Source organism: Pholis gunnellus, assembly GCF_910591455.1.
Source record: "Pholis gunnellus genome assembly, chromosome: 4".
NCBI lineage: Eukaryota > Metazoa > Chordata > Actinopteri > Perciformes > Pholidae > Pholis > Pholis gunnellus.
Genome location: NC_136530.1, coordinates 9,313,926 through 9,331,611, shown reverse-complemented (window position 1 = coordinate 9,331,611; position 17,686 = coordinate 9,313,926). Strand labels below are relative to the sequence as shown.

General features: G+C 43.1%; 1 protein-coding gene across 1 annotated transcript in view; it reads right to left on the bottom strand.

Moving 5' to 3' along the window:
• arhgef18b (rho/rac guanine nucleotide exchange factor (GEF) 18b) overlaps positions 1 to 17,686 on the bottom strand; it is a gene marked incomplete at its 5' end in the record, with an annotated part of 40,552 nt that overhangs the window by 15,051 nt on the left and 7,815 nt on the right. The window contains 16 exons of the mRNA XM_079158349.1: positions 495 to 613; positions 917 to 1,063; positions 1,263 to 1,448; positions 1,784 to 1,857; positions 2,001 to 2,179; positions 2,394 to 2,470; positions 2,631 to 2,885; positions 3,007 to 3,124; positions 3,221 to 3,346; positions 3,527 to 3,777; positions 4,386 to 4,526; positions 5,706 to 5,812; positions 6,475 to 6,676; positions 8,257 to 8,302; positions 9,701 to 9,768; positions 17,381 to 17,567. Coding sequence (XP_079014475.1) covers positions 495 to 613; positions 917 to 1,063; positions 1,263 to 1,448; positions 1,784 to 1,857; positions 2,001 to 2,179; positions 2,394 to 2,470; positions 2,631 to 2,885; positions 3,007 to 3,124; positions 3,221 to 3,346; positions 3,527 to 3,777; positions 4,386 to 4,526; positions 5,706 to 5,812; positions 6,475 to 6,676; positions 8,257 to 8,302; positions 9,701 to 9,768; positions 17,381 to 17,567 — 2,283 coding nt within the window. The remainder of the gene's footprint in view (positions 1 to 494; positions 614 to 916; positions 1,064 to 1,262; positions 1,449 to 1,783; positions 1,858 to 2,000; positions 2,180 to 2,393; positions 2,471 to 2,630; positions 2,886 to 3,006; positions 3,125 to 3,220; positions 3,347 to 3,526; positions 3,778 to 4,385; positions 4,527 to 5,705; positions 5,813 to 6,474; positions 6,677 to 8,256; positions 8,303 to 9,700; positions 9,769 to 17,380; positions 17,568 to 17,686) is intronic.

Below are 17,686 nucleotides of genomic sequence, written 5' to 3'. Positions count from 1 at the left end.
TTCTATTCCTGTACATCCTACACACTAAAGCAATTGTATTGAGCTGCTGTTATTAGCCATGATGGCGGTTTAAAGACCTGTTTCTACAACCTTGATATGAGAGCTGAGCAGCATAAGATATGAAATATTCATCAGTAATTCAACGAGGAGAATTTTCTGTCTCAGAGCGGAACAAAGAAAGACGGTTTAGAATAGGTTGGACATAAAAAACAGAATTCATTTGTCAGACATAATTACAACTTTGTTTCTCACACGCGGCTCACTGACAGCAACATGCTGTTAAATTGTGTCTGCCTGATCGTCCTCATTCTTGTTTTGTCGAAGCTTTATCTATTTATAAACAAATGAAGTGACCTGCGAGAGCAGGGCTACAGTAAACATCAGGACATGGAAACTTTCCAGATGACTTGGTCTGGTCACTACTATTTACAGGAAATAACACCGTGACTCATCCCGAGATGTACTGTTTGTCTGCGAGCGTGTTGAGCGCCTACCGTCTGCTCCAGGGTGTGGCTGCCACAAAGGTCTTTGAGCTGAGGGTCAGAGCTGGCTCTCTGGCTTCTATCTCTATTTCTGGTCTCGCCAGAAAACTTCTTCTTCTTCACACTGCCATCTGGCACAGACACACCAACACACACAGACACAGACACACACACACACACACACACAGACAGACAGAAAGGGACACAGGGACAAAAACACACAAGTAATTAAACCAAACAGAAATATTGACGCTCACAAACAACACATATACACATGTAAAACCATACACATAAATTCAACCAATAAAACCAATTCAAGGAATGAAATGCGTTTACAATTCATGATTTATTAAATGGCATAAAAGCCACTGAAATACAACTGCAAATCCATTAGATGGTAGACTTCCTCAGGGCATGGGTTGTGCTGGACTCACTCTTACTGAGGATGCTGGGGCTGCTGTCATAGCCCCCGAAGGTATCCGCTCGCCTGGGCAGAACCCCAGAACCGCTCCCCTCCTCCAGCCGGGAGGTCGGAGCCTCCTCCCTCACTCCAGACTGCAGCAGGTTCTGCAGGTTCTCCACTGAAGTGAGAGAGATAGCAAATTAAGGTTGAAAAGCTGGACAGAGGGAGATGTTTAAGGGGAATGGTTGCAAACTCAACAATGCAAATACCTACTGATTTATTACAGAGCTGCAGCGAGCAGCCCATGGATATAAAATTGACAAAATTCACACCTCTGTATCTAAAGCAGATGTACACATTATGCAGCATTGTCCTACCCTCAGTGATAGCTCCTTTGAGCAGGGCCTCCCCCTGCTGGAGGTCTGAGGCGTCTCCTCGAAGCAGAAGTCTGGACCGTGAAGCTGCGTCCTCTAGACCTGCCACAGACTCTGCCATGTCTGCAAACAGCTGCAGCTTCTCAGTAAGAGCCTGGACGACCACCGCATCCTTCTGGCTCAGCCGTTCTACAGAGAGAAACATGAAATAGAACAGCAGAGGAGTTAAATCCTTGCAACAAAAGGATGGGGATGCAGGTGTTGTTGTCACATGCTCACTCCTGCATCTATAGAACAACCCTTTACCACACCCAAATATCCGTGGGTGTTTTAAAGAGCTATTGTTGTCCTAAATCAGTTTCAATCTACTGAGATGAGATTTAGAGAAAAAGTTAAATCTAACTTCTAACAATTTTAAAGTTAATATGATGCGTGAGCACCCCCTTGTGGCCTACCACGTCAACTATATGATTTCCCAGGGGGGTTTCTTTATGCAAGTCATTTCTTACTTGATCTATAGTTACCTTGAAATTCTTTGAACCTGAAAGCTCGGGCCTCTTCCTCCTCACTGAACAGCCTCTCTTCTGTATGAGGACAGCTAAGAGGGGACAGGACCAAAGACATTACAGATGGGGAGACAGAGAAAGCAAACTTTCTTATGTTTTGTTCAAAACATTTTCACAGAATGTAATTAATAGTAACAAACGGTCATGTATTTCTACTCTGTGTAAAAGCAGCTACCTCTCAACAGCTTGCCGTATGTGTGTCATCCAAGAGTTTCGCTCCTCCTTGGCGGCGGTGTGGATCTCGTACATCTCTGGCTCATTGGAGGAGGCGCAGATAAGAAACATGGCTTTCTCCTCATGGGCCACTTCCCTGACAATCAGCTTCTGAAGGGAGATCACTGACGGCTTGTTATCCTGAGTGGAGAACAATAAGAAAAAGGAAAGAGACAGAAGGGTGTGCCTTTTTGTTACTGGTACTTAAGGTAATACAATTTGATTAATGACATTTACAGAGTATCATTGATTCAATTCTGCTTACTTCTCTCTGCACATTACTCAAAGTGTTGCCTTTGATACGCACAGTGTTTGTTAGATAGGGTCATGCTGACTGAATGGATACATCACTCACCACTGTAGCAAATACATATCTCTGATCCTTCTCTTGTAGCAAGAGCAACACATCTGACAGAAGCACCGCAAGAGTATCTGGAAGGACAGAATTTCATATGTACGGGTATCTTAAGTCATTCCAAAACTCTTCAAAAAGGACCAGAATAACATAAACATATATACACAGAACATACTGTATGTACACCTAGATAGTAGATCAGCAAAGTATTTTTTTTTCCATCATGCCATATGATACCTTTGAGCCTGCCAGAAGCAGCTTTCCAGTTGACTGTGCCCTCATGTAGCAAACGTCTCCTGCCCTGCGCCAAGTCCTCCCTGCGAAACACTCGGCCATCTTTGATCTTTCCCAGTGCCTTTGGCTCCATCTTGTTGTGTATGTCCCGGAGTCGAGAGTTCTTCTCATGGAGATTAACCAGCATGTCAACCCGAACGATGGTGTCTTTAATCAGACCCAGTGTCCGAGTCAGATCCTCATGCTCCTCTGTACCCGCTAGAGACAGGAAGAAAAAACATGCGATAACTAAAATGTGTGACGTTATTCCTCACTAAATATATGGTTTTACTCTCAATAGTGATTTATTTATCAGGAACACGCATGTGAAATACTGGACCTTCAGTGTTTTGCAGAATGCGCTCCACTAGTACTGGGTACTTGGTGATGCGCTGCGTCACCAACAGAATACACTCGGTCACTCCTAACCTCCGCACAATGGAGAGGTTGTTGATTTTCTGAGAAGAAAAAGGCCATTTAATAGAACCGTATACACTCAGCTACAGATGTACTGTGGATTAAATCTGATATCAAAAAACCAGGAGACGTCTTACCCGTATGACATTTTGGAATTTTTTGTTGTTGTGCAGCTGTTCTTTGTAATAGCCGACAGCCTCCGTGTGGTGACTGCAGAAATCTCCATAACTGTCCTTCATCCTTTCTCCTATCTCCCCTGAGAACTGGAGAACAAAGAAAACTGTTCCGTTTTCGCAGTCTGTGTTTGTGTATGACACATGTATTACGCTATTTACATATATTGTTGTGCATCTTGATGTGCATGTGTCACTCTTTGTATCTTGTTTGATGAAATCAATGCTGGGTGTTTGTTTGCATACGAGTTCTACGCATCTCCTCCCTACCTGTGCGATCAGAATGTCTGCCACTCTGTTGATAGTGTAGTTCCTGTCGTTGGGCGAAACAAGGTTTTCTCGCTGCCTCTCTTTGAGACGAGACAGGAAGTGTGTGTGAAGCTCGAGGAGGTTCTCCAAACGGGGGAACAGACAGTCCAGCCTGCCAGAGTCCATCTGGAGGTTCTCCTTCAACTCTTGGACATACACACGCAGCATTATCTTCAGTGTTCGCACATGGTGCATCTCTGTCTGCATGAGCTCTGTACAACGACAGGAAGTCACATGTTAATGTTCTGCCATGTAAAACACATACACGTATAACGCATTGCAATGATATGGAACGGGTGCCAAACCTTCCTTAACCTATTTTCCTCATATTGTTTTTTCCCTTTTCATACACCTGGCTAACATAGTTCCTTGCAAATTTGCAAATTTAAGGATAACTCCACCACATCAAGGCCAGCTTAAAGGTCTTATGGAATATCACTAAATATGTTTAAAAGTTGTACTTAGCATTTTGTGGCTCCTAAGGGAGCCAAGTAAACTGAAGCCTGAAGTGAAGTCACTAAAAACTGAGGTTGAGGAGTTAGTAAGAAGTGTGCACACTCTGCTTGAGGCTAGTGGCTCGAGGCTACAATAGTTGCTACTAGCATAACACACCTGAATCTCCGACTGAGCGGTGGCGTTGCATTGTGGGAAATATAGGCACCAGGTTTTGTCAAGAAAGTTTGCTTTTAAAAGTAAAATGTATGTCAATAACCTTTTGGGTTTTTTTTTCCTGCCATTGTAGCACTGATGAGCCAGGATGACAGATCACCAAAACTATCCAAACAATGAGCTACTTGATTCCTTAGGTCATCCCACTTACCATAAATCACATCCTGTCGCTTCACCGTTTCTTTAGAGTGCTTCTTAATATACTGCTGGTCAACCGCCAAACTCCATGACTCTACCTCCAGGTCCTGGGCATCAGACTCCAGATCAGCCCGCACTGCTGTAAAGTGAGCATCTGAGGAGAGGAACAGAGGCATCAAAAACCGTGACACGTTACAGTATTATAATACAGAAAAGGTTGGCGCCCTATTTGGCGTGAAATTGCACAAAGTAGGGTGTCCGTGTTTAGGTCAGTGTCTTCACTGAAATCATTTAGAGGGGCGAGAAGACGAAGCAGAGAGAGAAACCGCAGCCCTGGAAGAATACAGTCTGGATTGTACAGCTCTTTCTCATCATCACTACAATGACATCAACTCTGGAACTCCCTCAAAGCGTTTGATGACCGAAATTAACGGCTCGTTTCCTCTAAAGGACAAAAGTAACTCAAGTCCTCATTATTGATGACTTTAATTCTCTACGTCATTGATATTCAAGAGATGATCCTCTTATAAAAGGTCTCCAATTACTAACTGTGAAACATCCAACTTTAAGAATTGTTCACTGCTGATGTAACGTCGTCTTTTTGTGCTTTGGCAGGGCTGAAAATGATGCGTGGAGAAAGTGACAAGGCAATATGAACTCTATTATCTTGATCCAATATCACAATTTCTCCTTACTTTCGTTGTTAATCACAAACTTTAATAATCCCAAACTATGGGAATATCAGCCCAATTATGACACTACGGTACGTGTCATCCAGTATGACCGCTACATGAACTGTAAAAGTTAAGATCTCATAGAGGCCAAGTATTTTTTTATTGATACATTCAGTTTAGCACCTCAAATGTTAAAAGTACGTACAAAATGTTTTTCTTAGTTGTCATTTAGACTTTTTTTTTTTTTAGTAGTTCTGCAGTTTCTTCAACAATATACTGTAAAGCAAATAATAATCCACATGCTCCTCAGTGAGTAATAGGGGTGCAGTAGCTCTTCCATGGTAAATGTGTGCCTGATAAACAATAAACCTTAAAACAGAGCAGCTGAGAGAAAAAGAAGGCGCAGTAGCTCTTTGTATTTCGTAAGCTAGTGCCCAGTTAGCCTGTCTTCCTCTCCCACACACTACAACTTAATGAGACAGGGTGAGGTCAACCCTGACTCCACAAAATACACTCCTCACACCCTCCTCCCTGGATTTAAGAAAACTCCCTGAAGACAAGCTTTAACTCTGCAACCGAGTGTGTGCAATTACAACCGAGTGCGGAAAGTGGGACTTTCAAAATCGAAGTTCGATCCCGTCCTCAGTGAGTCAACTCACCTTCGACGATGATGGACTCGGTGGTGGAGGGAGCGAGGGAAATGGCGTCTTCGTTGCAGCGTTTGGAGCGGAGAGCATCTGTCTCATCCATCTCCCCAGGGAGGGATCTGAGGGACGACAACCATAAGTCCAAGGTGGCATACATGCTGACACTGAGACTAATTTAATCACCCTAGTTTGCGGTCGCCTAAAATCAATTTATAAGCCAACATGTACATTTACACGTCCACAGTGACAACGACATAAAATTAAGCCCCAAAAAATAAACCCAGGCAGCTACATTTTCCTTTCCTTCTTCCCTACTTATTGCTGCCCATCTACGACTCCCTGTCTTCTGCGCTTGTTTACAACTTCCCTATGCCTCTGACTCTCTCTCACGCCTTCCCATCTCGTTACATATTTTCTTAGAGATGCAGCAGAAAGTAGTCCAGTTCTGAGAGCCGTCTGGACTCGGACATAAGGCTGTTATATTATAAAAGACAGCTTGCCTTGATATGTCAACTATAAATACACATCCGATGGCACCGAGAAAATAGTATTTCAGCATCAAAAATCTAAAAATATCCAGCATTAACATACAGCAGGTCCGGTAAACATCTACAAAATGATAGATTTAAGAGGAATACAGCTCATTTTTCTTGTGGTTTTTGAACTCCAAGTAAAATAGGAATACTGTCATTCAGGAGCAATCTTTTTTTTAAAAAGGAAACAGTTATAAAGAAAGAGAGAAATAAGGAAAAAGTCCAACTTGCAAGGCAGAGGTACTCACCCTGAGCTGTTGTGGTGACGGAGGCTGTGGCCAAGGCTGGAGCTTGCGGTGTAGCTGGTGGTATGGGCGGCAGGCGGCTGAGTGCTTGGTCCCCACAAACTACCGGTCATGCCTGGGGTGCAATGAAATCCTGGGTGGCCATCCAGGGCCTGTAATGAGGCTTGGCCCGAATGCTCCCGCTCCCTGTTCCGGTCTTTTAGCGCTGGGGAGGAAAAACGAGAGACAGATGAAAGGAGAGAACGAGAGGACACGGAGGAAGAAGAAGAAGAAGTTGAGAAACCGAGTGAGAGAGAGCAAGAAGATGACAGGCGAAGAGGAAAAGAGGATGCTGAGGATGAAGAGGTGGGCGGCTGTTCGTTTGACTCCTTTCCGAGTCGACCCCAGTGTTTTGTTAGCCAAGATCTAGGCGGAGATCGGAAGAATCTGCAGGTGGTCATGTTGCGGTGCATCAACAGTCGAACACCAACATGTCTGGACAGACCCATCGATGAGGTGGAGGAAGAGGAGGATAGCTTAGCAATCCTGGAGCAATCTTTGGAGGCCCCCGTGGTTTGGGTAGTGGCTTTGGTAACTGCCAGCTCCATTGTGAATTTCTCAAACTAGGAGGAGTGGCAGAATGAGCTTTGCAACAATCCAAACTCCAAGGTAAGAATCAATAATGTCCATTGAAGGCATCAGTAGCAGGTATTACTGCTATAAGCAATAAGTGATGTGCCTTCGCTGGTGTAAACTAGGAGAAGCAGAAGATGACACAAAGCCTGGTTGATATATATATATGTGTATATATATATATATATATATATATATATATATATATATATATATATATATATATATATATATATATATATATATATATATATATATATATATATATATATATATATATATATATACACACACACACACACACACACACACACGACCCGCCCAGATCCTTAATGTCCCATCTTGCTTGTGCTCGAATTTTCTGATTCTTCGATTTTCCCCCACAATTCCTCTCTTCCCGACCCCCTGCACGAGCTACTGATTGACCAGAGCAGAGCAAGAGGAGAAATCAGTTGTGGCTGACAGGACTCCAGCTGTTCAGAGTAGAATAACAACTGCTACAGGAGATTAACTTAAGCTGCTGCTGCTGCAGCCGCTCATGTCTCCTGCGGGTTCAATCGCCTGCAAACAGGACCTGCTGAATGTTACAATTGATGGACCACTTAATGATAATGAATGAGAGCACACTGCAAATTTAACAGGTCAAATTACCTTCATACTACACCTATATTCAGTACATTGTTAGGAGAATCTTTAAAAATAAAAATAGTTTTGCTTCCTTTCTCTTTCTGTATACAAGCCGGAGATGCCGCTACGCCCTTGAGCGGCGCCGTATAATCAATCAAAATACCAAAAACTATCTTGGGTTTAGAACATAATTGAACCAGAGGTAAAGCGCCTGACTCTTGTCAACAATGGCCAATCATCACCTTTGCCTACAGACCGTTGGAGGCCAATCACCTCGCTCAGTGTGTAGGCAGACACACCTATACCACAGAAACCCAGACACACACACATACAGGAAGAGAAAGAAAGACGACAAGTCCATCTACAGATGTCAGAAGAGTTCATCTGTTTCATCCTCTGCAAACCCCCAGAGAGGAATCCTACTTTTTAATTTGACACATGGGGACTAAACCATCTTGCTATCCATTAATGTACTTACTTCACAATTGATACTGTGGTGAGTGGGATTTACAAGGTGTACATCTGCACATAACGCGTTCTGCTTACCAAGATTTGAAGATCCTGATGAGCAAGTCCTCTGCGATGAATCTCTCTGTGTGGAAAAAATGAAGTAAGACACCATTTTTACGTCAGCTGAGTGACAGATTCCAAAATGGCAAGAAGTTTCACACACTTTCTTTCCAGCAACACCGCTCACATGCTCTTAGCGAGCAAAGTCCATCTCAGGAAGTTTCATGAGAATGGACAGAGGGTTGTCTTAAATGTCCCTGAATGAACGCACAACTTTTGGATTTATGCTTCTCTGTTGAGGTGGTGCAGTAGCTACATGCGGAGGCTTTGCTGCTACATAGAGGGTTCCCTGATAATAGTAATATGTACCACCTCAAAATGTAACCACAGAGCATAACACATGGGCTGCATACAGAAAGCAACAACTGAGGTTGCAGGTGCAGGACGACAGTTTGTTGACAGTGAAAACGAAAACATTTGCAGAAAAGCTTGGAAATCTCATATTCGGTGACGTTAGACACATTTCAATTTTGCAATTTAGCATCGTCATTCATATTGCAAATGCTTTTTCTGTCACAATTGTCATTTACTATTACAGCCATTGTTCTCATTACATTTTGTCTGTTTTTTTAACAAAATTCAAATCCATTGTCTGTGCTTCTGATTCAATGTCTGAGGATGTACATGTGAATATACCATGCATATGATAAATAACAGAACACAGCGGAGGTGAAGGTATTATTGTACGGGTCTCCAAGCTCTGAGGGGTGCGCTAAAGGTTCAAATAATATGTACATCAAACTCACTTTGTAAACCTGTTTAAATTGATCAACTGTTAAATTAAACAAGTTATGCTGCAGAGACGCCGTTACATTACGATGTTAGCAGACTAGCAAGCGTACACCAGATTTGACAATGACCACAGAAAATAGCCAGGCCAACAAAAGGGAAATATATATATATATATATATATATATATATATATATATATACTGGTTTCATGAGGAATGGGTACCACAGTTTAATTTACGAATGTAAATGACAAACTTATGCGTCAGTCTATGCGTTAGCTTGTCATTCGGTAAAAGATGTAATTTCGATCGCCATTTATCGAAGTCCACAGCGACTTTCCAGCTGGTTGCTGTTTACAAACAGACAACACAACAGTCTCTGTTTACCAAACAGAAGAAGAAAGCAAATGCAGCAACAGAGGCTTTGTTTGGTGGCGCAACTCCTGACGAAACACTAAAACTCCTTCACCTGTGGCAGGATTGTAATAAAGGCGACGACTGACCTGGTTAAAATGATATTAAAAGACCATTAAGGTAAGACATTATGTCTGCTGTAGGCGATGTACAATGTTGGTGGTACTTTCATTTTAGCTCTCAGAGAGAAAGGGGTTGGAGACTCCTGTACTACAGTGACTTCACTATAGCCAAGCCTCCGTCCCTGTTTTTCAATGCTCCGGCGTAGTGTTTACCTTATTCCTGCTGCTGGTGCACTCACCCAGCAGAGACTTGCAGCTCTTGTGAACGTTCACAGCACAATCTGAAAAACAGCAGGACAGGAACACAGAGTCAGTGTTGCATTAGCTACAGAGTACACAGTACAGAGGCAACAGTGGCTTCTGAGATCCAATATGTGCGGTGGGGGAATATAAATCAGTGTGAAATTTCAAAACCCATCCAACAGCTCCCTGAAGGCAGTCGTAAAAAGTAAAAAGGCTGGCACTCAAACAAAGCACTGCAGTGGTGCTGAAATAAAAGCCTGCAGGCATGTCTTTTTCAGCGGTCGCTATCAACTATCACAAAGTCAAGTATTTGTTTTCAGACGTGCATTCTTATCAACTCAAAGAATCACTTCTGGCTCCATGAGCGGTTCAGCTGCAGCAGCAGCGACTCTACGGCTTCTGTTTGTTTACACAAACGAGATACAAAGTGGCATTGTTGACAGGAACTCCCTTTATCTCAGTAATAGGTTCGTCTTTTTGTCCGCGTTTCTCCCTGCATGGAAAACAAAGCCACTGCCGTCAGGTTTAGATGACACGACTGATTGAATCTCTGCCGATTAACGCAGATACAAATCAAAGATGTTTTGGAAAAACATGCCGCGGAGGCAATAAGTCCTACCACTCCGTGTTCTACTGGACAGACAAAACACGTAAAAAACAAAACAGTTCAATCTTTCAGCCCGACTACATACTGTATAAGGGAAGCAACATAAGCCTGTCGTGAAAGGGCCAAGGCTGGCCAAACGAATGAAGTTATCACTATGCAAAGTCTAATCCCAGCCGGGCCATGTAAAACCAGGCCGACATGGACAAGACGCACTATGGCCTCAATGCAAAACATCTACAGATGCATACAGGCGAAGAGATGCATATGCACACTAAAGCGAGGGCTGCTTCTCCGTACAGAGGCTGATCCGTGGAAACGGGGTCGGCGAGTTGAACAGCCTGAGCTAACGCAGCTATTGGTGAAAAGCAGACTTTAGCTGACAGCAACAAGCAGGTAACTCAATACTGGAAAATACCACAAATTAAAAAAAGCCTGAAATTAGAATCACGTGTCAGTGATTTGTGCGCGTTTATCTTTCACTGGTATTTAAGTGCTCAGCTTTCTATGACAGTAAGGGTCTTAATGTTATAAAACTATCTCAGCCTCATTGTTTATGGCAGGTAACAAAGTGAACAGGTTTAAACACCCCCCTCCCCTCCCCTTTTTTTTACATTGACCGTGTTACACGGGGCAATGCGGCTGTATGGCGATTGTTTGAATCTGGCTGCATACTAGCTTATTGTGAAAGACGGCCCTCCTGTGAACAACAGAGTGAAAACATACGAGCAACTTCCACTAGCTGCTGCAAAGGCCTGGGTTGACCTTCCCCTTCTGTGTGCTGCTGGTACAATGGAAACAATGACAAAAAGCCTTCTTCCTATGCAGTAAAGGCACGAAGCAGAGAGATAATCATGTTTGTGTGCGAGGAATAAAGAATAGGTGAACATACAATGTCCTTTAATTCCTTTATATATATATATATATATATATCTTTTAGAGAGTGTAATCTATCTGTTCCTTTTAGATCGAGCCCTAACCCCTTCACTCTATCATTTCACTTCATTCATAATCTCAGACCCCCTCTGTCTCCCTCTCTCTAGTAATAAATGAACAACTGCTGGCCGAGCTGGAGGAAAAGAAAACAGAAACTGGCTTTTGAATAATCTTCACCAGCAGTGCTGTGTCCCTCTTTGAGTCGGGTCCAGCAGTGCTGAACTATACTGAAGCCCAATGCGAACCAACAAACTTATCAGCAGTCGTGTCGCCACACTAAGAGAAGATATTCCCCCTCGCTCCAACTAATGTGCAAAATTCCAGTTTCTCTGACAGCCTGGATCTCTCACACAAAATGCACAACAAGCCTTCAAGGTCTAATAGTCTATCAAGTCAGTAGAGTACATCTTAAAGCTCACAAACCGACTAGGACCAGGCTGGGGAAACCATCGCTAACAACGGGAAAGGATAAGAGATAAAAGATGTCACTGCAAAAACATCATTTTAAGTCATCACAGAGGAACCCAAAAGTAAGCTGTTTCTGTTATAATTGTGTAGGTGATTATACTCAAACTGCATTCAAAAGACTTTTTGCTTAACGAAAAAAAAAAAGCCCCAAAGATAAGCAAGAACACCGTGTCTCCTGTTCACTGATACCACAGACCTTATCGGCAGTGACTCGTTGCAGCCACAGTACAGACCACCTTGCCATTTGGCAATAGCAAACAAATTCTACACCAGAAACTGATTAACAACCGACAAATCAACAGTAGTCACAGCTCAGGCCAGTTTATACTGTCACAGTGGTGTAAATCCTCAGGAGGACGTCGTCGTAGTGGCTGAGTGTCGACCGGCTCGGCCACTCTTGAGCGGTGTGATAAGTTCCAGTCACTCACTCATGTGAGTAGCACTGTGGTTTGCAGCGGGCTCCTCGGGACACTCAGTAGCCACCCCCCCCATCAAAACCACCAACATCTGCTGACTGGTAACCAGCCCATCACACAAGAAGCACACTACAACCCACAGTTCAGTGAGTCACTCAATTAACTAGAAATGCAAACGAGGCCTTGGGCCCAACAGCGATCTGAAGACTGATAAAGCAGAATGTTCTATGGCTTGCCCTTGGTGGGGTGAAAATAAGCTAACCAATAGAGATAAATTAGTAAAACAAGTTATCACCTGTGCTACAACTCTTCCTCTAAAGAGAGAATGTGTTGCCTCCTGTTATCTAAGACACTGGAATCAGCAGAACTCCTGATAGCTCCGGGTGGGTCTTTGCTGGGAAACATTAACTCATACAACAGGATACTTTAAAGTGGTTTTATCATATTGCCCTGCCCCGTTGTTGTTAGCCGCCTGTACTCTGTCAAGCTGTCGAAGCCGGCATTGGCGGCCAGACTGTTACTAACAGCGCTCCATGAAGAATTAACATCAATAAAGAGCTGTCTAAGAGAGAAGCAGACAGGAGGGTTCACCATGCGTTTGAAGGATATATAAGAGAGAAGCTGAAGCCTGACGTTACAGATCACAGCGTGAAGCACCACATCACAAGTGATTGACATGTAGTGTTTTAGAAATGTAGCTCCTGTCAACCTCTCGAGGTAACGTGTATCACTATTTCACCTGCACCGAGCACCCATGGGGGCAGCCACTATCAGAGCTCAGGTCCACCAATATTAAGCTTGTAAAACATCCTATCGGCGCCGACTAATCAGCCAAACTGATTAATCTGTGGTCCTGTAGTATACAGACACTAAATCTGCATTGTTAAGACAAGCAGCCAAACAGCCTTTTCATGCAAGAAAAAAATCATTTGTTAGACTTTGAGGTATTTCAGTATTTCAGTATTTTTGTTTTAAAGCATTCTCCAAAAATCTACATTGTGTACCTGTCTATACACACATGTATTATCAACTCCTTCAAATATCTTGGGGGAGTAACTGTAGGGTTAGGGTAATATTTGCTGTGGTTTCCTTCCACCAGTCTTGGTATAACCAAGTGAAACAACCATGTTAAAACCACCCTACCACAAATGAGGAAAAGAGGGCACAACAGCTGTTTTGAAAATATGACTTCTTCACGTATCACCTGCTTCCTGTGTGTGTAAGAGGTTACTCCTAATTCCCTGAGACAATACTGACAAAAAGCATCAACACTGAAGTGGCCAGCCAAACCATGACATCATCTAGTGAAACAGGAGAAACAGGGGCTCAGTGGGCTGTTTGTTTACTCTGTGAAGCGAAACATCTCCGCCCGGTCACATTTCTTGCCCAAATAGGAGGGTCATGGTTACCATAAAACACCGGCAGCATACAGATAATACTAGGAGATCAAGCTTGGGGAAAGCTACAGTAAAAGAATGTCTAGATCAAACATAAATGCTGTATTCTACAAGTCTTATTATTATTTCACACATTAAACTTATTTCTCCTTTACACCCAGAGAGTCAGGCATGCTGCAGGGCAGAGCAGTGATGCATGGAGAAGTGGTGTGCTAACAGGGTGAGATGGGTGAGACCCAGAGTCAGTGGGGTGGGTTGTTATGCACCGGCAGACCTGCCAAGCACAATTAGCAACATGTGACCCAGAGAGAGAAAGCTTAGTCAGAACAGAGAGGCAAAAAGAGTAAAAGAAAAGCAGGAATAACATCATTTATCACATCGAGGATTATGGAGTTTCACAACACAGAGCCAGTTAGCTGCTCCAGCCTGGTCTCTGAGCCAACTATAACGGGATGGGAGTAGACAGAATGACAACAAGAGACAGTTAACTTAGAACATCTTACACTTGCACGACAGATCGCGACCCAACCGTAAATTGTGTACTTAACCCATGATTTCCCCGTCATGTTAAAAAGGCAACATCTGAGCAGGCTAGTACAGTTCAACAGCTGACTTCTGGTCAAATAACAGAAGTTATCTTAGAAGCTAACGTAAGCTAGCAATCACCTGTTGAGCTCCGTGCAAAGTCTGCAACCAGTAGCCAAAGACAAACTTCTGAAAAGAGCCACACGAAGTGAAACCGAGGGGGACGTTGTGCAACAATAACACGCAAAACAATACGAGTCGATGTCGTCTGTTGTTTTAACGTTGAGCTTATTAAAGCTAACTGCTAACTCAACTAACCTTGTTTTATTGTAATAGAAGCGGTTGAACGCAGGCTAACGCGCTAGCATTACGTGGCTAATAGTTAGCTTTACGTTAAGCGCAACTGGAATTACATTTGGGTCAGTTTGTGATAAATTAAATATCGAAGAAACTTAAGAAAAGGGTCTCCCTTTTTCTTAAGACTCCGACTCAACCCCGACATAACACTCACATTTAACAAGCGTTTGGTTGACTATCATTAGCATATAGCTGCCTAGCTAACGGCCAGGATGCCCGAAAAGTCCATTGAGCGAAACAACGGGAGCGATCCACCTGATCCCGCTTGAGACCATCGCTCCAGTAGCTGCCTCTTACCGTTCCAACGGTTACCGGGTTTATCTGAATCAGCTGCATCCAAAAGGAAATGGCGTCCGTCCGTAAGATAGACAAAACAGTTCGGCCATTGAAGTCAACAGCAACAAGTATCCCACATTTTTGGTTTTGTCCAGTTTTGTGTCCTACTCTCACTGGGAACAATCTCTGGCATACGAACGACGCATTCCACAGGCTGATTCTCGGCTGAATCCCCACAGGGCTTGGTTCAAATTAAAGGGACACTCACTTGTTTTCTCACGCGTGTGTGTGTGTGTTTGTACCAACAGCACATTAAGTGTCAAAATATAGGATTTGTAACTTCATCACTCTAAACAGTCATGCTTGATGAATGGGGACAGACAGAGAGACAGGCCTTGATGCGTTACTGGGTTTCTGGTTAATGTCTAAAAGAAGCAGTGCAGTCTGAAGCTACACTGGGCGTGTGGTGCCCTTTGCTTTGGGAAATATACCAGAACAATTTTGTTTAGTAAGCACACTACTTAAAACAAGCATGCAGTATATCTCCTCACGTCAGAGAACAGGATTTATAAATGTTTTGGATATACTGTATTATGGCCTTTGTCTCCCACAGAATAGAATGAGCGAGGAAACTGAAACAGCACTCATTTTAAAAACAGTTCTGTTTCCTTGCTCTTTGTTTGAAACTTCATTTGGTGACGGGAAATTCTCCACCAACAGACCACATGGCTTGGGAGAAGACCGTCTCTGAATCACAATAATGTCAGCAGGTGTGTGCCACAAGTCTGACTGCATGTCATGAGGAAATACAGTGTGGGAGTACAGACCTTTATCATAATTTGTATGCACTTTTATGGGGCCCATAGAAGATCAATAGATACATTCTGACTTTAACTATAATCGCATCACAAAAATGACACTTTAATTCTAATTTTTATATATTATAATGAGATAAATATCTGCATATTTCTATTTAATCCTACTTTATGCATACAGCTGCAGTTTCTCGGTATTTACAAAATACATCTGTTTATAGATTATGATGCATTATTATAAATTAAAACCCCAAATAGTGCATTACTGCATAATAAGTACTTTACATTTTGCTGCTATTACTTATTTGGACCTTTACTTTTAATGGATATCGTCTTCAAAAATGTGCCGTCAAATAGCGTTGGGCGATATGGTTGAAATCTTCTATCACAATATGGCAAAAATAATCACATCTGAGAAATTTGACCCCAGCCATTTAATTTAAACTCTTTCAATTATTTAATCGATAAGAGGCTTTTATAAAAAGCATTACTCCTGCTATTTTACAGTGCTGTCACAGTTTGACTCCTTGGATCAGAGTTTGTCCACTGCACTGTACTCACAAACACACGTCTCTCATTAGGTATTGCAGGCTTATCAGCTGGCCTACAGGCTGCATATGAGAAAAAATGGAGCCGCGGGATGTTGAAATGTCCTGTGCAGGTCTACTCCACAAATGGACTCTCAAAGCTGTGGTTGGTCCAGACAAAAGCAACGCAGCACACAAAAGACGCAGGAATTGTGAAGAATATTTCAAGCCAGAGCAACAAAGTTAAGTCGTGCTGTGGATTCACATAAACATCTGTCAGGCGATGGTGCTAATATATCAGATAACACATCCAAACAAGTGTGCTGAGTTGTGCAAAACTAGAACCCACAATAAGGACAGAGTGTGAAAAAGTGTGCAGACTGTGTTGTCAGTGTGTTTGATTATTAAATACTTTTGAAGGTTATATCCTGTTTGAAGAGGAACTGAAAGAAAACACCATCTTATTTACAGCAGAAAGGTGCAAAAGAAAAGCCACAGTCAATATGATGAATGCCATGTACTATGATTATCCCTTTCTGGGTTATGACATAGTTGTCAAAAGACAAGGTGAACATTTTATGCAGTGTTTTTATAATGCTGTAATCTGCCTCATAACAAATATGTCAACAAGTGTATTTTAAGGTGCAACAAATGAGATTGGGAGCACTTCAGTTGCCTCTCAATGGCTCTCAACATGGCGAAGGCCAACCGGCAGCTCATAGCTAACGTGGCTAACAGCATTAACAGTGGAAACAACGGTGAAAGTGCTAACAGAGCTAACAGTGTTTACCTGAGGGGGGAACCGTGAGTCAGCCAGTTGGGTACGCTCACATGCACGAACATGCACTAAAAGCTTGCTCTGCCGGCCCGGATTTGTCAACAAAGCAAGAAGAAGCTCAGATAACAGCGCACACAGAGGGAGAGCGACTTCCTTCTCTGCTCAGGTAGATATTACTCCACTATGTCCTTACATAGCAAATAATTAGTGGTGCTCTATTTATGTTGAGAATGTTAAATACAGCTCCTTTAAAATAACATTAAGTCAGAAATTATAATATCTAAAAAGAGTATTTGAGTGTTTCCTCAACAATTCATGTTGTTATGATTCACTACAGTTTCTTGGGGGAGGGGGGGGGGGGGGGGGGGGGGTTGTGGCTCTGTTTGTTTACCCGTATGCTTGAGTGCTCCAACAAGTGGGCGAGTGAGCATTCATGCAGCAGCGTGGGTTTAAATAGGTGCGTTTGTGTGTGAGCGGAGCACCTGTGCATGTGTGGTCAGGCTGAGAACAAGCGTGGGTGCGTGTACACCTGTGGTTGTGGTGTTACTCACTCATGCACTGCAGGCCATGCTTTCTCTGCAGGGTCTTGCTGCACAGTGAGCAGGTGGCACAGCTGGAGAAAGCGCCTGGCACCAAATAATGCCCATTGCTGCTTCTGCTGCCACAAACTTTCTCTTTAGCCTCCCGCTCCTTCTCCTTCTCCTTCTCTTTCTGCTGCTCTTTTTCTCGGTTCTTACCCTGCAGAGGAACAAGAAAAGCAAACACAGGGGGAGGTTTTTACATGCAAATGTGTGTGTTCTCTTTCACTTTGACACATACTGCATGGCTGGGTATGACGTCGCATAACCGTGTCAGAG